Below are 24514 nucleotides of genomic sequence, written 5' to 3' on the forward strand. Positions count from 1 at the left end.
ATCAAACACAACTTTCCCTAAAATTGCTTATTTACTACCTCAGTTCCCTACATGTTCCAAATGAAGTGAAATACATAATCACCTCCCTCAGCAAACAGGGTCTACGTTAATAAATCCGTGCTCGTCGTGTTCCACGTTAGCTATTCATTGCCACAGCGAGGGCAGGAACACACAGAGCTGGGTTCGCCTGAGCCAGAGTTAATGGTTCACGAGCAAGTGCCCAGTAAGGCATTTTTTTTTAAAAAAGGGCACAGAGTGGTTTTGCAGCTGAAAGGCAAAACACAGTGACTCACTCGGCAAACAAGAAGCCGTAGAGCAAAGTGAGGGCAAGCACAGCACCAGCACGCTCAGCGCTGATTTCCCAGCTGCGCGGACGCGACCTCCAGGGAGCAGTGGGCTATGCTGGGGAGAGCCTCTGTAAACACCGCTGCACAGGCAGCTGAAATATGCAATTGCAGTAAAAGGAAAATCCCAAACTAAACTGAGCTGGTGTCTATGACAGGCACCAGATGGATGCCTTGAGAACGTGGATCCTACCGGCTCGTTTATGTCACCCAGCGGTACGGCCTGTACCCTGCTTGGAAGGAAATCCTTTGGGGCTGCCAGAGGCACCAGGCTGTGCTTTGGCTGAGAACACCACCTTGGCCCCTTGCGGGTCACACACGAGGTGGGCTCCCCCCACACCTCACGGATCCCTCCCAGACCTCCCCAGGATGGGAAAATAGGGACAACGGGCGAATCTGCTCTAAATTTGTGCTTCTGCTTTGCCCCAGATCCTGGCTGTGGCCACACCTGGGGTTTGGTCACACCTGGTGAGATTTCCCAAAACAGGCCGGACAAGCCAGCTTCAACAATTGTCAGGTGTGTCCTGCTTCTGATGCCAAGCTGGTCCTCAGGTAAGCGCTGCAGCTAGCAGGTGCTTCGCTGTCAGACACCCTCTGACTTCCCCCAAGCTGCTATTTCCTAGAACTGCCCACATCATCATTTCCACGTTCATTTCCACCAGGGGATTCTCCCTCCAGTATTCATATCCCCAAGCAAATATTACCCCAAACCTAAGAGTTACTGCTCATCTTAACTAGGAGCAAACTCCTGATGCCAGTTTTCTGCAACTAGACCCAGCACTCATTTTGTTCTTTGAAAAAGTTTGTAAAGTTCAGAGCCTCTGAGCCAGTTCCTCTATCGCCACGGCCAGCAAACGTATCTTTCACACAAACCCCTTCCTGCTGCAGACCGCGTTTATCACCCACGTAATGATAAACCCCAGCGTCTCACACATGTCAGCTATCAGGAATTCATTATTTTGTCTGTGTTGTGTTACACCAGGCAGGAGTTATCTTTGCAGCCCACAGGCCAGAATCAAAACCGAATGTGTCAGCTATTTAAAGAGAATGGAAGCCCTCCTCCAGCAACTTCCTCAAGCTGCAGGGAGAGGGGCTGCCTCGCGGTCCTGGAAGTGTTATTGTGGGAAGTGGGATCCAAGATCACCCGTCAGAAAAACTTTTTTTCAAAAGTCACTTTCTTGCTATAGTCCAAGCAGCTAATCTGATTTTAATAAACTCTCTAACGCTAGAAGCACCGCGTTTTTGGTATTACCGGTCATCACGTCAGTTACAAGCTCTTTTCTCAAGCTACAAAGAAATACAACGCTACCTGCTATCGTACAGCATTTCTGAGGGCAGATGCTTCAACTGTAAACTAAGTACAAGAAAATCATTTATTTTCCAAGGAGACAAGACTGCATACGTTGCATATTTACACGGTGAGTAATTTCCAGCCTGGTCTTGTAATTATTCTGATTGGGTCTCTTTAAATTAAAAAAAAATCCTAAAATAAATAAATAGAACATACACTCCCCCCCCCCTAAAAAAAATAAAATTCAACCATGCCAGAAGCTGCAACTTGAATCAAGTTGTCTTTTTAAAACCCTTGCAGAAAAATTAAAAAAATCAGGATTTTTTAAAACGAGGGTTGCAGCTCTTCCTGTTCCATTGGTAACCCTGCAAGTGGATGACTGCGTTTAAGGAACACAGCTTCAAAACTACGCTAACGTTCGTGACTTGCATCTTGTTTTGGGTTCTTAATACAAGAGCTGGAGAAGATGGGTGAGGATTCGGTTCAAAAAGAGAAACAGTCCTGGATCAGGCGTGGGCAGTGAACACGAGCAAGCATCCCATCCCTCCTCTTGAGCAAAGTGCACCAAGCCATTCCTCAAGAAGGCACGGTGCCATTAACGTGCACACAGTGCCATTACCGTGCAGCATCCCAAACTTGCTGCCAGCATCACAGACACAAACCTCTCGGAGGAAACCTGTGCCTGCCTCAGCCCTGACACTGCCCCACACCCGGGAGAGATGGGGCACCTCCGCAGCTCGCTCTGCATCACCCAGGTGGGGTGACTACTGATGGTGGCCGGGATCACCCACCCAGTAAACAGGAACTGGGGGTGTGGTGAGCTGCGCCACGGCGGCATGTTGCCATCTTTGCTAATAATTCCTCCTGCGGCCCGTGGTAATTTTAGGCCACCTCTGAGAAACCAGAGTGATCCAAAAAGGGCAGCCCTGCACCGGGCAGGCCGTGGGTGTAACGCTGAAGCCTGTACTTAACAGCCTATAAGGCTTTATCAAGATGTCTTCAAACCAGTGTCTTTTCAAAGTGGGGCTTGTTTCGTGTTACTCTCTGAGTGATGGAGCATGTGCCCTGGTGCCAGCAGGGCAGCCCAGCACCCTGGGGACCCACCACCGCATGTCACCTGCAGGGGCCAAGCCCCAGAGACCCTCGTGTGGCCGTGCTGGCAGTGCTACCGGACTGCCAGGGCTCTCCAGGGTCACCTCTGTGGTGTAGGAAGCTGAAGTTTTTACTTTCTCCAAGTGCCCGCACGTCAGGTTTGCTCACTGAAAATGAACAGATTTCCAAAGAATGTGCTCACCCACTCAGCCCAGGACGAGGGCGGGTGGCTCTCGGGAGATTACTGCGCTCTTCCAGCAAGGCCTTATCTGAGAATGTGAGCAGCGGGTTGGGAAAGGGGTTACCGGAGAGCAGTGGGAGTTTGAAGCACTCGTACCCTGGTACCGGTCTGTGTATTCCCAACCTGGAGTCAGCAAGAGGGACGTCTGCCTGCCAAAAAGCTCCCAGGAGATGTGTGACACAAGCAGAGCTCACCAGCGCTGCCTGGACTGGCCCTTTCTAACTCCCAGCACGCTAATCTCCAGGACTTCGGGCGATTCCTGTATCTACCAGGAGTTCATTCAGCACTAATCCTACATAAAAAAAATTAACCAGGCTGTTCTCACGTAAGCAGAAATGGTGCAAGAGCTGCATTCCAGAAAGTGACTCAAAGTGGAATTGCCAAACGATAGCGCACGGTGAACACACCGAAGCAAGGCACCGCAGACGGAGGTGACCACACGGCACGAGGAGCAGACAGGCTGCAGGACAGCGTCCCTGCTCTCACCGGTACGTTTGCCAGGGAGAGCAGTCACACAGTATCTTTGTTAGATACGCCGGTAATTAAGCTAGTGCTTTATCATCAGCGGTCCAAATGACCACTTGTGATATGTAAAATCAAATTCCTTCACTTCTGGTGGCTGGGACAGCTGGCCAGGCTCATTTGATACAGAGGCATAACATTTTTCCTTTTTTAATACAGTGAAAACAATTGCTGCAGCTATGATCTGCCAAAGGCAACTCTGGGAAGAGCTGCACTTGGAAAAGGAAATCAGTCTTGTAGCACACCTCTTCCCTCCAATTTTCTTCAAATACTTTTGAAGGTAACCACAGGTGACCCACGCCTTCCAACCTGTCAGCTGAGGCTTGTGAAATAACCACGTACACTGTTCCTGTGCATGTGAAGCAACGCTTACAAACCTATTTATTGCAAATGATAAGGAGTCCGAGTTGAGTTCAAACCACAGAAGGGAGGTTTTAACTATAAAGGTAGGTTTTAACCTTAACCTCTTTTCTTGAGAACTTGTACCAGGCTAAGGGAGCCCACGCCACCACTGGCTGCAGCTTAACAAGTCACTTCTTGTCAAGTGAACCGTGGTAATGTGAGTCCTCTGGTTCTCTGCCCCTAAATTAAGATAGCTTTCAGAATCAGTGTGAAATCAGGCAAGATGAGCAGTCTTTCTGGTGAAAAGGGCAGCACGTTGTGGCTATAAGCAATATCCTGTGGGTCACAAAGCAGGTCTACAGCATGAATAGGAACAGAAATCATCTGTAGAGCCAGCCCAGCCAGCTGATCTTAGTCACAAGGGCATCTTTTCCTCCCTGCAGGCATGACAGCACACCAACAAAGAGCAGAGGGAGTTTTGTGATGGACTTCACACAAAGCCTGTCCTTCAGTGGAAGGACCAGCACTTGGAGAAGGGCTCTTGGACGGAAGAAGTGGCACTGACTTGACAACTGCATGCTGCAGGAAGAGCAGAGGATGTCTCTGCTGCAGGTTTTGGCAGCCAGGTGCGACTCATCACCTGTGTTTTTGCAGGTAGCCCTCTGCTGAGCATTCTCAAAACACGTCTGTTGTCGCAGGAGAGCTGTTGCAGCAAAAGTGTAAACACATCGCTCCTCCTATATGGAAACTCAGCAAGTAGTAAAACATTAACGCAACCAAAGCTGACCTTTTGAATTTCTATTTGCTTAGCGAGCTGTTTCTAATTGAAGGTCTTTTCCCCGGGCTCCAACAGCTCTGAGTGCGACCCCAGCTCCCCTTACAGCCCCCAGTGCTGGTTGCCCAAACCAGTGCACGGAGGTGAACCCGCAGAAAGCGATTTCCAAGGACAAGCACCCTCAGAATATGCAGCTTCAAACAGCCAAGCCCAACAAGCTGCTTGCACGCCAGCCACAGCACAAGTGTTGGGTCAGGTGCGGGCAGGGGGAGGCCCCAGGGCAGCTGCAGAAGAAAGCAGCTCATTGACTTCGGGGGGCAGCTGGCGAGCTCCACAGCCCCCCTGCACGCACCGCTGCTGCTGGGCAGGCAGGGGCACGGGCAGGGTTGGACCGAAGCTGCAAGGCTGTTTTCTCCCCGTCCCACTCAGGCACACACATTAGGGGAGGAGAGCAAAGAGGGATGGCCTGAAAATTGGTTTGATTCAGAGCGTGTTCACAAAAGGACTTACCCTGCGGACTCAGATTTTATCCAGCCTAGCGGTGCGTTTTGCTTTCTACAGCCGCTGCTTCTGGCTGGACTTCACCCCCCCACCCCCATTTCTGATTGTTTCAAACACAATGCAAACCACCAAAAATACATCCATCAAGCACGTTAGGGTTAGAAAGGAAAATGTTATTACCTGGAATAGTCTCCTTTAGCTTCCTACAATTGAAAAACAGTGACAGAATTAAAACACGGTCTCTTCAAAAGTCCTTGGTTTTCCCAGCATTGTTCGCTGCCCCACTCCCACAGCTTTTTGGCTGGATCCCGACCCCAGCTCCACTCATGCAGAGCCCAGAGGCTGCCTGCAGGCACTCAGGAACAGAACTTGGCCCTTTACGCTTCCAGCTGTAGATTATCCACCTACACCATAAATAATTCTGCTTCTAGAAGGGGGACGAATTTCATGATCCAAATCCAACGTCTCTTTTACCGCATGAGAAGTGAAACACAGTTCTCTCTCTGGCCGACCAAACCCAGCTAAAGGTCAGCCTTATGGGCAGGTCAAACTTTTGGGAGGAACTGTGCTCGCTTCAGATGGAAGCAGCTCGGGCAGATCAAGGCACTGCAGCTTTGCTGGAGTTATCTCGTCAGCAGCAATGCGTGTGTGGGAGGGAGGACAGAGAATCAACATTTTAACAGGAGATATTTATTTCACGGAACGTGGTAAACAATCAAAGTTTAAGTCTGAGGACAACACAACTTGATGAAGGGGAGAAAAAATTAACATAATTTAAGATAATAGAGGTATAAAGTCTGTGCTCTGAAAGAAAAATTCACAGGCATAATACAAGGTTTAGCTACAGTATTATACCCTTCTCTTTCTTCCCAGACCTCCAGCATACAGTTAAATTAGGAGAGTGATACACTGGATAGAAACCTGCACAAATAAATTATTTCCCTTGATGAACTTTTCCTCTTTCCTTCACTCTTCCAATTTAGAATTCCACAAATACACATCTTTTCGCCTAACCTAAAAGAAAAACAGCTCCCAACATCTGTAGCATTTTTTCCCCTCTCCAGCTACAGAGAATAGGAGCTACACTGCACGGTTTTGTCCTCGTAGAGTGGAAGAAAAAAAAAGGCAGAAAGGCAGCACACAGCTGAGCTAACAAGTCAAGGGGCTGTACATGCCAAAGCTGCAGAGTTGCTGATATGAGAAAGTCACCGTGCACCTCCAGGCACGAGAAAGAAGAGCTTACCTGCAAAATCAGGGCTGCCAACTTGAAGACGGTCTCGCTTTCGACCTCGATCTGCCCCTGTGCACGGAGAGACGAGAAGGTGAGTGCTGGGAGCCCCGCACCGCCCGCCCCCGAGACCAGGCTGGGACGCCCGCCTGCCGAGGGAAGTTCACACGGGGTTTTGTCATACAGGGTTTTGGCGAGCAGCATCGCGTCTGCCAGCAGCAGCTGGGGGGGGAGCCCAGGCTCCGAGCAAGTCCCAGCCCTCTCACCACCCCGGGACTGTTTCTCCCCTTCGGCGAACACTTGCTGTGCGCACCGGGACATGGAGCGTCCGTTCCCACCTCCCCCAGTCTCCCTCTCCCCCCCTCTTTTCATGCCATCGCGTGTTGTCTTTCTAAATCTTGGTTGTATCGCACACGCCCTGCCAGGTACCTGATCCTGCACATTTTTAAAAACTTGCCGTGAAGAGAGCAGGTTGTAGTACAGGTATTTATGGCTCTAAGCACACCACCTCCCCAAGGCAGAGGCCTCGGCTTTGTTTTGATGGTGGTATGCACACCCATGATGCTAGATAAACGCTGCTTATTAATCACGAGGCTATTCTAACTAATTTTCTTTTACCACACGCAGTCTGGAGATCTTACAGCCTCCAAATCCTGCAAGTACATGTGTTTTATTGTGATGCTCAGAGGAGCTCTACAGCCTCCCACCCTGGAAAGCTCAGTTCTTGACCCCACTCCAAAACCAGGCAGAGTCTTGCAGTCATGGTCTGAAAGCCCACTGCACTCGGTGACTTCAGAGGTGTGCAGCTGATAAGCTGATAAATGCTAAAGCATCAGAAGAACACTTTTTTTCTGTCCCTTTTCTTTTTTTTTTTTTTTTTTTTTTTTTAAGCTTGCAATCTTAAGAGCAATCCTTCCAGATCAGTCTCTCACAAGCAGAAATCCTGGTCTTGGTTCTATCTTGGGACCAGCAATAAGACTGGAAGAATAAAGGAAACACACCTGCACCTCAGCTCTGTTTGTCAGAGCTACCCCTAACGCCTGCTGCACCCTGCAAACCACAAGCAAAGCACAAAATTGGCCCAGGAGCCATCCCTGGAATTTTCAAAGATTTTTTCTTGTTAACCATCAACAAGTGAAGGTAGCGTACGCAATTGCCTACCCGCTGCCACCTAGACCCCAACACGTTCCCCTGGCCCTAGGGTTTGTTGTGTGAATGAGGGACAAAGCAGACCAAAAGCTGAAGCAGTGCCCACACCAGGGCAGCAGGAAGATCGACAGACTCACGTAGACACAGGAAAGTGACATCCCTAAGTATATAAGGCACATCTGGAGCTGGGCTAATTAACTACAGCTGCAGGTCTGGCCCACAGAGACTAAATTCAAAAGCGAGCAAACAAATAATTCAATTTTCATGGAAAGGAAGCTTTTTGCCAGCTTTGTCAATAAAACATTCCAGCAGCAGCGCTCCCCGGGGCGGCTCCACGAGGGCAGACTATGAGGAATTTCCCCTTCCCAACAGGTGTGGCAACAGCTATGCAGAAGTAGCCTCCAAAGCATTCCCAGACATTTTATTAGAAGAGGAGGGGCACATCGCAACGTAGGAGGGGGAAAAAAAGCTTCAAATTCTTCTGTCCTTCAGATCTCTTTAATGTCGAGGCTCTAGAGAAGGCAAGGTTCGCAGCCGTCAGTCTTCACATAGGTGCAAGATGAAGGCACTTTGTTACTTCCAGGCCTGCAGCAGGTTAGTCTTTGTCATGCACATCTGAGCCGCCTTTTTAGCTTCAATGGCATCTGCTCAAACAGCCTGTGAAGGAAGCAGTGGCAGGGGGAGGATACGGGACACCAGTCCTCCCTGCACCACGCTCTGCACCAGCCGCGGGGAACCCAGGCCTGAGAAAACGCCATTGCCCAGAAAGCTCTGCTGAGCAGGAAAAACAAGCTCCAGTTGAGCAAAGCTGTCCCTGGACCACAAAATCAGGGAAAACGGGGCCAGAAGGGACTTTAAAAGCTCATCAAGACCATCTCCCTGCCCCGAGGCGGGAGCGGCTGCATGGGGCTCATCACCTTTATGCTACAAAAAGCTCACGGAGAGATTTACCTGGCCAGATGCAATCCTCACATCAAAGGCCCTCTCTCTTTGTTGCAGGCTCCAAGGAAAACTCCGCAGCGTTTGGGTGAGCCACTTCAGCTGCAAGTCCCTGCTGACCCACAGCCAGAGCTGCTGCTGGCATTACAGGGGTGTTTGAGACTTAATAACTGAACACCTCTTCGCTCTTCATCTTCAAAGCCTATCCCAAACATTAACTAATTAGCCACAGTAATTACGAGGCTGCTCTTACGCGTTGGTTTGCTTGGTCCTAAATACAAGCTGCAGGGAACGCTGGTCACTTCACCAGGCTGCTATGGCATTTCCACGGACACTGAAAGTGAACTCCCCAACCACCTCATTTAGGGTTTTAAGAGGCGGAACAGAGGCCTCCCTCCTCCAGGAGGCATGGTTTCGGTCACTGCTGTCACCAGGAGGGCTTTGCAGAGCCGACGTCCTCGCTTTCAGACGTGCTTAAAAGCTGTGCTTAGGAACGAGCAGGTAGGGAAGTCCTCCACAGCCTGGCCTATTTTAAACAAGACACTGAGGGCATCTTTATTGAACACCTTCCCCGTCCCTTTTTCCCGGGATACCCGATGCTACAAAACACACGCCGAGCACACAACGCTCATTTACACTCCAACACGGCAGGTCTGCAAAAACCACTCTCTGTATGAGTATCCACACCCTGAAGCCAGCACTTAAAACTTTTACTTTATTTTTTCCCTGCGCTCTCCAACATCCATTCCCAGGTCTTGTCCACACCAGTACCTAAAAATGCTCGAAAAAAGCCTTTTTGTCTCGCTGCAGTGCCCTGACATGGAGCTGGCTGTTGCAAACAGGCTGGACCGGAGCTAATTATCACCACACATCGCCAGGCAGTAACTGTACCCCCAAAAAGAAGAAAACAGAAGAGAGCAATCAGCAGAAGCCCTCCCTTTCAAGGGGCTAAAATCAAAGAAGGACAGATGGACACGGCGGGGAAGGGGCCGACCTGAGGGCACGCAGTAGCTGAGCAGCAGAGAGATTTCAAGCAAGGGATGCCAAAGCCCAGCGCAGCCTTTATCTAACAGACTGACGCTGTACAACTGACAGTCTCTTGGACAATTCCCTGTGAGCCTAGGATTATTTTCCATCATAATATAACATTATTTGCCATCTGGTTCCCCAATTGGCCATTGCTATAATGCGATCCAGCCCTGGGCTGTCAAGGAGTTTGGACAGCCTTTGACTCGACACAGATCCGTATAGCAACACGCGTCACTCACGCCGGAGCGCAGGACCAGGGCTCTCTGCTCTCTCCGACAATATTTTGGTAACGGAACAATCCTTCAGCCCCCCAGGGCTGGCAAACGGGGATCCCTGTTTTAGCCCTGCTTTAACAGCAAGTTCATATTTCAAAACTAAATGGGGAAGAGCGGCTGTAAAAAGATTTGTCTGCAACGCCTGCAGTCAGCAGGTAATTGAAGCGGAGGCTTCGGTAAGGAGGTGCAGCCCTGGGAGCCAGGGCAGCGAAGACTCTCGTGGCTGTGTTTTCAACAAAGACGGAAGGTTTTCCTAGAAGTGTCCCAGGTGGGAATAAGGTCACTAGCACGAGGTTAAGTAGATGGATGTAATTCAGATAATGAAATTTGAGTCTTGCATTTTAGATGTAAATAAGTTTGAACAGAACAGAGGGTGCAGCTCTAGGGAAGGGATGAAACTGATATTTTTCACTTAGAGTTTGCATAGGGACCAACCACTGTAACCAGGAGACAGACTCACCCCCTCGCACAGCTCTTCAAAAGGCCGCTGGCTTAGCTAAACAGTGCATTTGGTCCAGTGGATTCGGGTGGCTCTGTCACCCTGACAGACGTCGGAATAATAAAAGGTTGGAGCAGACACCCAGCCCAGTGAGCGTACAGCAGGAATCCATCGGTATCTCCACAGCTAGGGAAGACCAGCTCCTGCCTTCAGCATCCACGAGCAGAATTCAGCCCCCGGTTCAGATAGGAGCTCAGGGCTTTGCCTGAGCAGAAACAGGCTCACAAACGTGATAAAAATCACAAGGCTTGGTCGTGAATAGAGCAGCAAGCTCTCATTAGACACAGCATCAACACGAGAACTGTCAGAGATACACGTCTGAAATCCCAGTGAAAACGCAGAACAAGAATGACGATAGCCAGATGAGCACTAACTGTGCTAAGCAAGTCTTTAGACTGTTTAAAGGGTAATTTTTTAACGCAACACAGGAACTGTCATCTTTAACTCCTAAGAGGCAGAGCAAGAAATGAAAATTGATAGTTTCTTCAGAGGGCATGGAAACTCCAGAGGTTAAAGACTGACAACATTTCACATGAAGAAGTGAGAATTGAGTTATTAAAGAACCTCTTCCCTCAAACCAAGCTCTTAAAAAGTTTTATTAACCGAAGATACCCTCAAAAATCCACACTATGCCTGAATAGCCTCAAGACAGCTACAATATTGAACATAATTACCTGTGATTTCTGAAAGGTGATTAAAAAAAAGCTGCAAGAAGGGTGCAATTAGAGGGAAAGGAAGGAACCAAACGTCTCCAAGAACGTTGTCAAATTGCGGATGGCAATTAGCTGGGTGTGGACCCAGAACAAGTGAACAAAGCCACGCCAGCTCCCATGCCCTCACCCAGCACTGCTGCAGCAGCTTCCCACCAGGGCCCCTGTGCCCCCAGACGTGTCCCAAGAGCCCAAAGGTGTGAGGTCAGGTCCCCGCAGAGCAAAAAGCTTCATGTCTTTCCTGCACTCAAGGTTTACGTGGGAGCAGAGATGGCAGCAAGGAGGCCTCTGCTGCCGGGACGGGGCCGAGGGCCACACACAACCTGTTACACCACGTAACGAGAGCAGCTCCGGAGGAAGTAGGTCAGGCAAGCTCAGCAACTCGCTCTGAGCGTGGCTGCACCAGGCGGTTACACTGAGGAGGCACAACAGCAGCGAGCGAATAACCTCCAACGTGAGAGTGACACCGCCAAGGGCTGCTCTGACGCCAGGTGTTTGCACCTACCTCTCCATCCCCCTTGGGTTGTCTGCAGTGCCTGCTGCCCCACAGAGCGCCCCATCCCAGTCCTGCTCCCTCCTGGATCTGAAGCCCCAAACCTTGCTGGTCCCCTTCATGCTGCAGCTCTTTCCTGGCAGGAACTGCCGAGCTCAGCAGCTTCAGACGTTCCAGCCAAAAAAAATCTGTCACTGCTGCCCGATACCACCTCGCAGGGAGTGAAAGCTTCAGGTTTCTGTTACACCCTTTGTTTCACTGTGTCTGCCAGTCATCCTCATCCCATCTCCTTTGTCTGTGCTTTGTACCTTAGCCAAGGCTCACATGAACCCCCGGGGACAGTGACACTACGTAGGGATAATGCTGAGACTTCTCGATGCAGTTCAGCACGGCAGGGCCTAAGTCATCTGGTGTGGCTTTTTTTTTCCCCCCTGCATGAATACAATGTAAAAGTAAAAGCAAAGCACAGGGGAAGAATGTACTAAGTCTTCCCTGTGAGCCAGGATGTATATTAAGCCTGGTGATTCTTGCCAGATAATCGTAGGCTTTCGCTTTCCTGCTGCAACGCCACGGTGAGATACCCAGCACCCGAGCACCAGAACAGGCTGAGGTGGCACAGCATCTTCACCCGTGGCCAGAAGATCAAGGGTGCAGACCTCTCCATCACAGTTAATGCTGGTAGTTAGGCTCAGAAGGAGGTGACTACGTCAAGAGATGCGAGGTGTGAAGCTCTGGCTGACAACCAACTAAACCCTCATGTGCAATGGGCTGGCCCAGTTACACCTGGGACACGATGCACACGATGCCACCTCCCCATTGAGAGCCTCAACAAGGCTGGGGCACCATCGCCTCTTACAGCAGGCAGCCTCAGACCAACCTCAGCTGCTCTGAGGCACTGTGGAGTCCCTTGACTACACCCACACCATGGCCAAGACCTCCCCAAGCCACCAGTGTGGCCCAGCAGGAGGTATCCCAGGGTACTGGTGAGTACGGGGCTCCTGGGGAGATGTACCAGTTCACATCAGCTTGGGGTCCTACCTCCTGCCAAAAGACAAGGGCAGAGCCTGTCGCATTATGTTCACAGGCACAGCTGTGCTCCATCCCTCTCTGCTCACACACCACCAGGGCCTCAGGGCATGGAGGTGGCCCCCAGCATCCGTGGGAACAAACAGCAACAGCCCCCAGGGCGGAGAGGAGAAGGGCAGCTGGTCCTGGGCTTCACGTGGGCCACCTTCAGGAGCAGGATGACAAACCCAGGCAACTGACAGCGTATTTTAATAGAGTTGGCTAGGATCGGGCTATACCGTGTTACAGGCTGCATGGGAACGCTCCCCGGTCCCTCGAGATGGGGGAGAATTAGGAAATATCTGCTATAAAACTTTCGAGAGCTCTCTAATATACAGCCACTCTGCTCTCCGCGAGCTGGAAGCCAGCCAGCCTTTATGCTCACACCAGGGGTCTGTTTCAACAGCTCCTCTTGGTAAGCACTGGTCGTGTGGCTGCCAAGGGCTCACAAGCATCGCTGCTCATGAAGCTATCGCAGTTACAGACTCCACCAAAAACTTTCATTTCCTTTAGCTTTTTCTGTCCTTTTTTTTTTTTAAAGCAACTCTTGCAAGTCCTTGAAGCGAACGGGAAATTAAATAAATAAATCCCCCAACACACAAATACAGAGAGGAAAAGGGAAACGTGGCCAACTTGACCAAGCTCTTAGTTTACAGAACGTATTTTAAGGACTGGCAAAGAGTCAACCGTATGGCTGCGGAGCTATAAGGAGGTTAGCTCAAACGCACAATAAACTTGACAGTGCTTCGCTAGCCAAGTAGGGTGTTCGTTTTCCAAACTTGGCTGTTTTGAACAAAAAGACAAATTTATCTTTCCAAATTTATCATCAACATGCGCTTGACCGGCTCCTACCCACTTCCTTTAAAAGCATCCCGGCCACGGTCAGGGCCCCGTGCGGTAACATACCAGACGTGTTACAACGCAAACATCACTTCTGATACTCATTTCACCTGAAACCAAGCGCTAGACTTTCCCTGTTTAAACTCCAGCTGTAGAGAAGATTTCAGAGATCACTATAAATCTAAACCCAGCTCCTTAAATTCAGCGACAGGAAAGCAAGCCTGTAAATTGAGGTGGTCCCCGCTGAAGGTTTTCAGGCAGTGGTTCACAAAGCCTTGAAAAAAGAGAGGCACAGAAGAAAACAGAGCCCAGACGAACAGAACTCACTCTCACTGCAGCTCTCCAAAACACATGTGGATAACCAAGCTTATAGCTAAGTCACCGAGAGGCCCTTCTGTAGCCCTGGAGATGAAAGTTTCAGCAGCTCCCAGCTCGTGCTCAGTGGCCCGTGGTGTTCCCGGCAGCAGACACGGCTTCTGCAAGCTCCAACCCAGGGAGCGCGGATGCTGGAGCGCAGGAGCCAGCCAGCTGGCCCGGCCATGCAGCACCGGGACGGCCACAGGACTGCAGTGGAGCAGGGAAGAAATGGGCAGCTCGACATGAAAGGAGGGCAGGGCGAGAGAGCTGGCAGCACTCGTTGCACAGGCTGGAGGCCAAGACGTGTGCACGCACCAGCGATGAGGAAACGCCGGGCGCTCTCACGAGCGGAACAACAAATGTTGCGCTCAGCTTCGTAAGCGGTGAGACATGGGGAGGGCAAGGCCAGCAAATCTGGAGCGTGTTGGCAAATCCAACAGAGGAAGTTTATTTTCCAGGTGTGTAAAGCAGTGTTGCATTACACTGTGCAACAGGCACCAGAAGGGAAGTGCCGACGCAGAGGTGGGTTAAGATGGGAGCACGTGTGGGGGAACTTCGCAGGTCAGTGCTGGGCAGTTCTCTTTGCTCCAGGTGCAGAACTGCAGCACCGGTAAAACTCGATCTACAAAAAGAGAAAAGAGCCCCAGCCCTCAGTGCTTGGGGTGAAGGGGTCTCCTTGGGTGCCCAGCTGCTTGCATGGGATGAGGGCAAGGCAACGGGAACACGCAGAGAACGAGGTGGGTTGTACAGGAGGGCACAGGGCAGCAGAGGCCAGAGGCACAAAGGAGCTTTGACAGAAGAGCACGGAGGTGGGTGAGTGGGTGAGGAGCAGAAAGAAATATATTTCTGGCAGCAAGGATTTTAATTGTCTCTCTTGTCTCTCCCTTGCCAAAATGACTACGGAATTTGCGAAATGTGCAAGCCCCGGATTCTTCAAAGCCTTGTTAGGGAAATGTGGTAGCCAACTTGCAGAAAGGAGCGAAAAGGATTGCAGGAATCTGGAGGTGAAAGGTGAAGAAGAACAGGAGAGTGGCTGTTCACTGAAGAGCGCTAAGTCAGCCTTCTCCAGCTGCTAAACTTTAATTCCGCTTTTTATTCCATTATCTAAAATATAATAAATTCTGTATAATATGTCAGCATAATTAATACAAATAATTTTCTATATTATTTGTTCCTGAATTTTCATTCAGCCTCAAGCAAAACCTCTCTGGAGTAATGCGGGGCAGGACAGCCAACACACACCACCCAGCGGCCCGGACCCAGCGATGCTGGACTTCATGAGGGGAAGACCACGCTCATTGATGAGACAGCTGCTCGCAGATCTCACACAGGACTGCCCAGAGATCTCTAAGAACACTGCAGATAAATTCACGATGCAGCCTCCAAACCTCGTAACCCACGGATAAAATCCCCTCCAGAGGAGGGGTTGGCTCCAGGCGTCACCATCACACCACCTGTATTTGCCTCAGCCTCGGGCTGGCTCTTGCAGTTCGTGCTGCAGCAGGCAGCAGCGCTGACACACGTCTTCTTGCAGGCAGGGCAATGCCAACGTCTCATCTTCTGCTCAGGAAAGCATCACTTTCCTCTAAAGCATGTAAGCTTTGCAAGACCATGTACCTACACAGGTACTTGTACCTTCGGTGCTGACAACACAGGCTTTGAGTACATGCCAGTGCTGAGGGACTTGAGGAGAGCACCAACACAAACTGCTTCGAGCATCAGGCCTTGGCACCACCCCAAATCTGGGCTCTTCCACGCGTTGTGCCTGCTGCAAAGACTTTGGAAGCGGCTTTGTGAAGGTAAAAAACACGACAGGCTTTTAAGCAATCTTATTACTGCAGGCCTTCTCACACCCCACTATTGCAGCACCTCTGCTTCCAGCACATTCCCGAGCCACGCAGAGCAGAGGTCTCAAGCAAAGACGCAGGTTGGGATACGGCCCTGGTAGCGCACTCTGCAGCACGCCCCTGTGCAGTGAGGAGCCAGAGCCCACGGGCTGGGCAATGGTCGCCACTTTTTGGTGCTTTGGGGTTTCCTCACTCTGTGAATGCAGCAAAGAAAAAAAAAAAAAAAAAAAAAACAAAAAAAAAAAAAAACAAGTGAAGCTGGGGCAGGTCTAAACTGCCCAAGCTGGATCAACGACTGAGAAGTGCCAGGGAACATTCCTCGCCGCCATCAGCGAGCATCAGCCACGTGTTTCACTGCAGTGAGGGACCTGCATGCACGGAGCTGATGCTGCGCCCCGCAGCACGGACCAGGGCACACACCGCAGTCGGGTGCTTTGTGCCTCCTTTTGTGTGGATCCCATGGGCTTAAACACAAGAATCTGTCCCATGTGCACATCACACAGCTTGAAATCTAGAGTGACCTGAAGTTTACCGTGTAGGGTAAAAAAATATTTGAAAGAACTAATTTAAGGTTGAAAGCCACCGAACCTAGCGAACATCTTGAAAGTAAATAAACTTTAAATAAACAGGTTGAGTCCTACCCACGTTGCCACCCACCTGCGTTCCCATTGCTACACATCCCTCCCTGTGCATAACACCTGTTGGCCACCTTGGTGTAACACGTGCCACATAAGCTGAGGTGTCAGCCAGAGCACTGCTGGCACGCAAGGACCACGACAGCACAAGCTGACACGACACGCAGAGCACAGCGGGGATGAATTAACAGCCCAACAGAAATAAAGAGCTCCGGCCCCGCAGCGGTGGGTGTGCAGGGGGAGAAGGGCTCCCCTCTGGAGTTTGTACAATGCAGGAGTAACTCTGAGCTCAGAGCTGCAGCACCTTGCATCAGCTGCAGTTTCACAGAGCATGTCCCAAGGCAGAGGGGACACAGGGAGCAGCAAGGGGGCTCATCCCCTTCCCACCAGAGGAAACTGCAGGGGCAGGGCACAAAGTCACCACCTCCGCAGCTGTCCCTGCCCAAAGCCTCAGTGGAAGCAGCTGGGAGGGTGGCACACTGCTGGGGACAGCTGGCACTTGTGTTGCTGCCAGTTAGAGCACACACCCGGAGAGCAACGGGGGAAAATGAAGCAGCCTTCGTTCAAACCTCCCAGCTCCCGAAGCCCCGAACTGGACGGGGTGATGCAGCCTGCTTATTGCAGCACTCAGCGCGTGATCAGCGCTTCACAACTATCAACACTTCATTTCAGTAACATGAAGTTACGCTGTCTGAATACTATTTATCTGGGCCAGAAGTGACTCTCTATTGGCCTGATGACATATTTATGTCTATGATCAGTGAGGGCGTTTTTCATGCTTCCCTTTTTACTTCTCTTTCTCTTATGCTTTATGCATCTACATAAAAGCATATACTTGCACCCAAATGTTTTGATGTGCACCTAGTAGTTATTTCAATAGCAGACTGCTGCTTGGGGCGGGGGTATTTTCCCCATACCAGGACTAAAACCGGTCCCATTTTCCAATTCCAAAATTTGTTTTCTGTCTTAACTGCTCCAGTGTTCCCTGGAAGGATCAGTGTGCCAAGACCCTTCATTTAAAATGGCAAATATGCCAAATGGGGATTTGCTTTTAATGAAAGGTAACTAGCGAGGCCCCAGGTTTTTCAAACATTCTTTAATACTTGAATATTTTGTGAAAAGGTGCAAGTTTCCTCCACTCTTCCAGAAAGCAATTCCTGCACAAACCACAGTCACAATGTCACCATTAACTGCTTTTTGTGTAAGCTTTCTGATCCTACCATAAAATAATGAACGTTGGATACAGAATGAGAGTTTGCTAAAGTAAGAAATGTTTTAAAGGAGAAAACTTTGGCCTGTTGTGCTGAGCTTCAACTGTTTTCCAAGAAAAGGTTGTAAGAACCAAGTGACCCTTGGACTAATTCAACCACGATCAGCAATTAAGGTATAAAATCACAAAACTAGGAACCAGAGCATAAGATCTTCCTCACCTTCCTCCTTAAACATTTACCACGCAGCATGTAGAGGGATATGTCACTCTGAGGCAGAGCCTACCTGCAAAGCTACAACCCAGATTTCAAACAGCTTAAAAGCTTTCAAGTGTTTGAGACATTTCAGCGTGGTAAGCACACAGCAGGGTTGTGAAAACACGACCAAGAAGCCATCATTACCCTTATCCATTTGCTTGAAGCATCGGTGTTTAAGTGGAGGAGGAGAGCAAGCATGCTGAGGTTTTAATGGTGGTAAGATCTAGGAACAGGATGCTCCTCTCAGCAAGTCTGCTGAACCATCCAAGTGGTGTGGGGAGCAATACAAGGGGGATGCTCAACAAGGAGCTCCAAAGGATGCCGAGCCTTACCTTGTGTACGCAGGACTTGGCGTTCAGAAAGAACAGCTCTACTGTCGTTTTGTCCTTGAGAAAGGAAATGCTTTCAATGTAGAACCTGACAAAAAAAAAAGAGTAAAGTTACTTTCTTGAATAGGTTTCATCTTCCTCCCAAATCATTTGATTTCCTCAGCATTATGCTCTCCAGCAATAACACAGTACAGAGGAACTACGAGCTACTGCACTTCATTTCCTGCCTATTAGGAGGGAACAAGCAGAAAATTGTGGGTCAACAGCATGAAGGGAACAAAAAACTCCTTTTGTTCAACGCATCTTAGGTAGCTGATGACTTGTAATCTCATTTGCAAACCCCGTCGAGGTTTAAAGCAGCAAACCCCATCCCTCCTATGCAGGGAAAACCACAGAAATGGAAAAGGTAACTTAAAACCGTGTGTTACGGGTTGGGAAAACAGCCTCGTGCTGTGCTGGAGGAGAGATCAGCGGCAGCCCCACAGGGGCTCACTCAGCATCACCTTTAACATTGCTCCAAGGGGCAAGCAGGAGGAAAGCTTCAGGGCTGGCTGCAGCCTGTCAGGCACATCAACCTGCCGACGAGCATCAGCTATTAGGGTGCAACCTGGCAGTAGCTGCAGCATACCTGGAAGCCCAGAGATTGCTGCTGTTCCCCATTTTTTGCCCAGGCACCATCCTAAACTAACTAGCCAGTGATGGAAAGCCAGCACCCCCCAAAGCAGTAGCTAATCCCACTGCAACCCACCAGCCGCCGACATTTGAGCAAAACTTGCCACCAGAACAGATTCGCAGCGTACAGCTCGCACACAAAGAGGCGACGTGATGCAGAGGCACTACCAAATAAAGCAATTCCACTACTGGTTACTCTGGCCCAGCCAAGGTTGGCAGATGTGTCCTGATTTGTTACACAGCTACGCCAAACATGATGCACACAGCTGGCACTCTGCGAGCCGCACACAACTTGTCTGCACACCTCTGACTCACTCAGGGCATCAAACTAAGCAGTGCTGAGACACACTGAGACGCAGAGAAAACACGTCTCTAATTTGAGGAGCATGGAACTGCCAAGTCGGTTTAAGGAGACAAATTTGTGGGAACATTGTCCTGTCAATCTTTCTAGGATTTAAAAGCAGAATGCCTGTGCTTCGTTATCAACAGCCAGCTCGTTACAGATTGGATCCAGACTCTCCCACACGATGCTAGAAGCAGGTACACTTTTTTCAGCCAAGCAAAGAGCTGGGGCAACCACCACCAGCCCAGCAGTGCAGACCCCAGCAGGGCTTCCAGCTTTTGATATGGGAGGGCTAACACAGACCACACAGCTTGCCACGCTCAGAGACGATTCCTTGCACAGCCCCGCCACACTCCTGAGGCTCTCTGCAGCCTCCTGCTCCGGCCACCCTCTGCTGGTCCTTGCCCGATGTGCTGCCAGACCAGCACTTAGAAGCAAGCACCTTCCTTAACCTGCTTCCTCAACCCTGCTGAAAAGGGAGTTTTCCTCACCTAGCAGCCTGCTCTGCACCTGCAGTTTCTTTCAATCAGGACCATCGGATACAGCTGACTGTTATCCTCATAAGGAGGGCAGCATCTCCTGCTCTGAGGAGGGGCAGCGCCCGGTCAGAGCTGTTAGAGCAGGAGATGGTGGGAGCCCCTGAGTTAGAGGCGGCACTCCCGGGCAGATCTGGGCACTTCACTTCTTCCATGACACAAGCTGTGTGCTCTTATCAGTGCAGATGGGGAACACTGAGGCAAAGAGATAAGGATGTTCGTGGGACAACACGCGTGTTTCAGAACAAAATAAAGTCTTCTCCTTTTATTTCTGATGCCGTCAGCATGCTTTAAACTAGGATGATGCTTTTATAAGTCCTAAACCTGCATCATACAGCCCTGCAGCAATTAAGTGTATCACATGAACAATTTACATGACTGGATTGAGTTTATGCAAGAATAAAAATAAGTATCCCCTCTGCAGTCATGCCCACTCACTCAGACTGAGGGTCACCCTGCAGCTGCATCCAGCAGGGTCACCCTGTGCACGGCCTGAGGTGTGCTGGTGCTTGCTGCCCATCACCTCCACACCGCCTGTCCCTCCCATCCCTGCTGTGCTTCTCCATCCCAGGCTCCAGCTGTGCATTTCAGCTGCTCTCATGGGAGTTTGACTAAAGAATAGACTATGACAAGGCAAATGTGCTCACACGAGATAAGCGTCTGGCCCAACCAACCAAGGCCTGTGCCACTGAGCAAAGGCCTGAAGTCACTTCTGCAGAGTTGTGACAAAACACAGTGTTGCACATTTTGAAGTGGCATTTCTGCTGGAATATCTATTTTTTTTAACCATAAGATAGTTTTTACATTGCTAAGTCTTTCTATATCTTCCTCCAGTTCTGCACAGGCTTCCTGCTCACTGCCCTCTTCCTTGGCTCCCAATTGCTTCTTTTGGATCTCACGACCCTGGAGCAGTTCGGCTTAAAATTAGATTTACAAGCTGATCTTCCCAAGCCCCTCTACATGCATTAACTCTTGCCCAGGTCTCCGCACACCCCATCCTGCAGAGGAACATCTTGCAATGGAGAGGGCAAAAATGGACAACACAAGGCAACGACATCAACTCCAGCCACAGAACTGCCAGGAGGTGACAGTCCAGGTGTGAAGTCATGGCAGCCCCCGGTGGGTAGGAGGCACAGAAAGGACCATGGCCAGTCCTATTTTAGCCTTGTAGGTTCTCAAGCAATGAACACTTTGAAGAGCCCATCAACCCTTTTTATTTTTTTCCCCCCTTTCTCTTAAAAGTGGGGAAGGGGGGAGGAAGAGAAGCTCTGAACTCCATCACAAATAAGCACGTGTTCAGCAAAAACGAAGTGCCACTTGTCGGAACTCTTCTCTCAGTGTCCAGAGTGCAGAGGATGTGGCAGGGCAATGGTGCCAACTGACCCAACTGCACAACGGGCTCTGCTTTGGAAGTGCTTCAGGTAATTAAGCACACAAGGCACAAATCTTGATATGAAAAGTGAGTGAGGTCAGTCTGCTCTCATTTTCCTCGCAGACTAAGGAAAACAAAAATATAAACTCCAACAATATTAAGAATATGACACTTGGTCTTCTCTGCCAGCACAGCTCTGTCTGTTACAGGCCTGAAGAAAACACATCCTAACCAGCAGAGCTCTGCCAGCAAAAGCCCTAAAGTAATGCAATTACTTTGGCCAAAATCATCCCTTTGCCAGAGATTTTATCCTCTCCTGGGGACTGGAGCTGTGCGAGCAAAGAATCCATCAGCAATCCCTTTCAAGTACTGACAAACCTTAAGTAAACATAAGAACATGAAGTGTGATCGTTTAAACAAACTGCATCAAAATATAGCACTATTAAAAGCAAGTCAGACAAAAAAAATTTAAAGGGGGGCGATTTAAACAAACAAAAAGCAAGGAACAATGTGCTAGTAACAGCTTAAAAAGTAGCAGGTTCCAAACTACCGGGTTTCATAGCTAAGCACAAAAGAAAGCAGCACTCACCTAGGACTTAGTCACCCTTTAAAAATAATGTATCGGTTTGACATTTATTTCCTATATCAGCAATCCATTCCTTTAAACAACAACCGCTGGAGATAAATGAACCAAACGGGTACTGTTTTCTCCGTGGAAACAATTACTCACCTAACAGCAAAATACAAAGTTGCTGGACCTGGTTTCTTGGGCAAGTCATGATCCAGGACTCTGTGGTCCAGCTGCAGCCAGACGCTCTGACCTCTGCAGAAACAGATTGAGGGGATGGTTACAAGTAGCACGGGAAATGTGGCAATGTGGTCTTTCCAATGCACATGTTTACTCCAAGCATTACTTTCAAAAAAAAGCACAAAAATCAGCTCTGAAGCAGGCAAACAGTTCAAATTCTTTCCTCTTTCCCTAACTTCAGATGTTGACATAATTCACTTCTGAACGTTTGAGAACACTCTTTACAGTTGTATTTTCAGCTGTAGAACAAATCCATAGCATGGCACCTGGAAAAAATAAGTGGACCCTTCTTTGCTATAAGTGGGGCGACTTCCATCGACTTCTTACGCATAGCGGGGGGATCTGATCTGTAGCAGAGGGTGGCAGTCTGCATGCCAACAAAACTGGCCTCTTCAAATTGGGAAAAAAATGAAATTGGAAACAAGCAAAATAAAAATAAAGAATAAAAATAATAAATTAAATCCCCCAAGCCGCAGAAACCTCCTTCGTGACCCTGAAGCCTCAGAGCAGCCCAAAAGCCTGCTGCTGCCCCCAAATGTTGGGTCTGCCCAGCCACGGAGCATGGGTGCCCTCCAGAGGCCACACGCGCATTCCAAGCACCCAGCCCCAGCCCTGCACACCCAAGGGAGCCTCTGGAGTCCCAGAAGTGGTTTTGGGGAAACCAACAGCTCCTCGGTAATCCCCTGGCCGCACTTTAAGGGAGCTCACCACGAGGGAGCGCCAGCAACCAAAAGCCTCCAGCAGAACTTTGTGGCTGCTCCTGAAAAAGCCACGCGTGAACAGTGGTCTGAAGAGACTTATAGAAGGGCTGGAAGAAGGAGTCTTACAACAGCTGGAAGGACAAGGATGTGGCAAAAATACTCAAGATGAGAACAACTTAATAATATACTGCTGCTACAGGGGTCCAGAGGCAAGTGGCTGCTACCACCCTGGTAAGCCCCAGCAGCCGGTGCTTCAGGGTGGCCCCAAACTCAGCTCCAATGTGGTCTGTAGGTAGAGGCTCCCATCAAATGCACCATAAAAGTGGCAGCAGAGCGAGCAACAGGAACTTGTATTGCTCTAATTGGGCAAGAAAAGGGTTATTTAGAGGTTGTATTTGCACACAACTCCATTTCTCCCTCTATCTTAGCGGTTTTGCTCCTGCACTTTCAGGGAGCTGTCAGATAACAGTGCTGAAGACACCGGCCCTTGGGGAGCTGACACCCTGCTGGGCTGCACCCCGCACACCTGGGAAAGCATTTCAGGGCAATTCTGAGAGATCCATTTAAACAACAGCCGAGATTTCAGTCAACCCAGCTGGCTCCAGCAGCAGAAGCAGGTTTCTGGCTGCAGCACCTTGCCCACCCCAGGCAGCCGCCACGGAAGCTGTCGGGGTGCGGTGCTCACACCGTGGCAGCACGGCTCAGGAAGGGAGGGCTGGGCATTTAGAACATCTGCTGCTTTTGCAGCTCTTTTTGGCAGTCCGCATAATAGGCTGGATATCTGAAGTAACAGGCAAGCAAAAGGAAAAGTTGTTTATGGGAAGCCTACCCTCATATTTCACAGTTAAGGACATTTGGGTTTAAATGGCTCGTTGATAATACAGTTGAGACTAACGTGGAAAGCAATACAAGCTATTTGTTTCAAAAATAAATCAAAATCCTTGTTGTTATTATTAAAAAGTGCAGAGTGGGGGGAAGTTGGGGGTGTTCACATGGGAAATTATTTCTGAATCAGTTTTTTCATCTTGTAAGATGAACATGGAAAGTGAAGGAGTCAGGAAGGGATTTTACAAGTATTTTCCATTTTATGCCAGCAAGATCTTTTCCAAATATATGTTTTTTTTCTGTTTGGTACCTTCCTCTTTCATCATCCAAACAGCACAAGCAAAAGGGAGGAAAATCTATCTTCAAAAAGTCATTTTCCATCACACTGAGCTGCCACAGTGTCTGGAATAGGTTTCACTTTGCAATAAACCACAGCTCTTTAAAATGAATTAGCATACTTACGTATCATCTATAAAAGTTATCCCAAAATATTCCTTTTCTTTCAGGTTGAAGTGCGAGGCCACTAGATCCAGTAACTCGCGAGACAAAAGCTTGGGCTGTTGAAAGATTCAAGACCATTTTATTCATTTCAGTTCAGACCTTTCATTTAAATCATCTTCTCTGCAAACACTGACACAACCGTTGAAAGCATGCCCATTAATTCCACTTCTCTTAGTTGCTAGATCTAGTAAGAGATGCAACATCTTCCTTCAAATAGCACTTACAGTGCAGCCCTGAGTGGCACTCCTAAAAAAAAAAGGCAGGGAAATCTGGCCACTAGTGCAAAAAAATATTTTTAATCAATTAAAGGACAAATAAGGAGCACACAGATGAAGGTGACACAGCATTTATAGAGGTCTGGGTGACTTGGCAGATTAAATCTCCACTTTAACAACCATGCAGCACAGAAATTGGTGGGATTTCAGGGCCCCAGCACAACTTTTTCAGTGGAACTTCTGCATGGCTTAAGAGTTCACCGGTGGTCGCTGTTTTGGTGACACTCCCAGCTCCCCACAGTGGCACAGTTATACGGGGCACTATTAGAGCAGAATAATTAGAGCAGAATCGAAGCCGGTTTGCCCTGGGCCTGGCCATGCTACCAGAGCCCAAAGCAGAGGGGTCTTTACCTGAACCAGCAGCTCCAAGTTCCTGTCATCGAGGAGATGCACCTGGCAGTGCCGGCCCTCTGTCATCTGCAAAGACAGCAACACAGCACCGTCAGGAACACAAGGATCTCTGACATCACTGGTTTGTGCAGGGCCATGTGAGGCTAGGACAGCACACGACG

General features: G+C 49.4%; 1 protein-coding gene across 8 annotated transcripts in view; it reads right to left on the reverse strand.

The window, feature by feature from the left end:
* Positions 1 to 24514, reverse strand: part of FRMD4B (FERM domain containing 4B) — a 117641-nt gene that overhangs the window by 33727 nt on the left and 59400 nt on the right. For 7 of the 8 annotated variants that reach the window (XM_035337587.1, XM_035337586.1, XM_035337588.1 and 4 more), the window contains exons 2-7: positions 24354 to 24419; positions 23689 to 23783; positions 21623 to 21715; positions 17973 to 18057; positions 6352 to 6408; positions 5289 to 5311 (exon numbers count right to left, since the gene is read on the reverse strand). In XM_035337587.1, coding sequence (XP_035193478.1) covers positions 5289 to 5311; positions 6352 to 6408; positions 17973 to 18057; positions 21623 to 21715; positions 23689 to 23783; positions 24354 to 24419 — 419 coding nt within the window. Of the gene's footprint in view, positions 1 to 3064; positions 3217 to 5288; positions 5312 to 6351; positions 6409 to 17972; positions 18058 to 21622; positions 21716 to 23688; positions 23784 to 24353; positions 24420 to 24514 lie in introns of those variants that run through there. The other variant, XM_035337589.1, reaches the window with a different exon arrangement.

The sequence above is a fragment of the Oxyura jamaicensis genome, chromosome 12 (assembly GCF_011077185.1).
Source record: "Oxyura jamaicensis isolate SHBP4307 breed ruddy duck chromosome 12, BPBGC_Ojam_1.0, whole genome shotgun sequence".
NCBI classification, from domain to species: Eukaryota; Metazoa; Chordata; class Aves; order Anseriformes; family Anatidae; genus Oxyura; species Oxyura jamaicensis.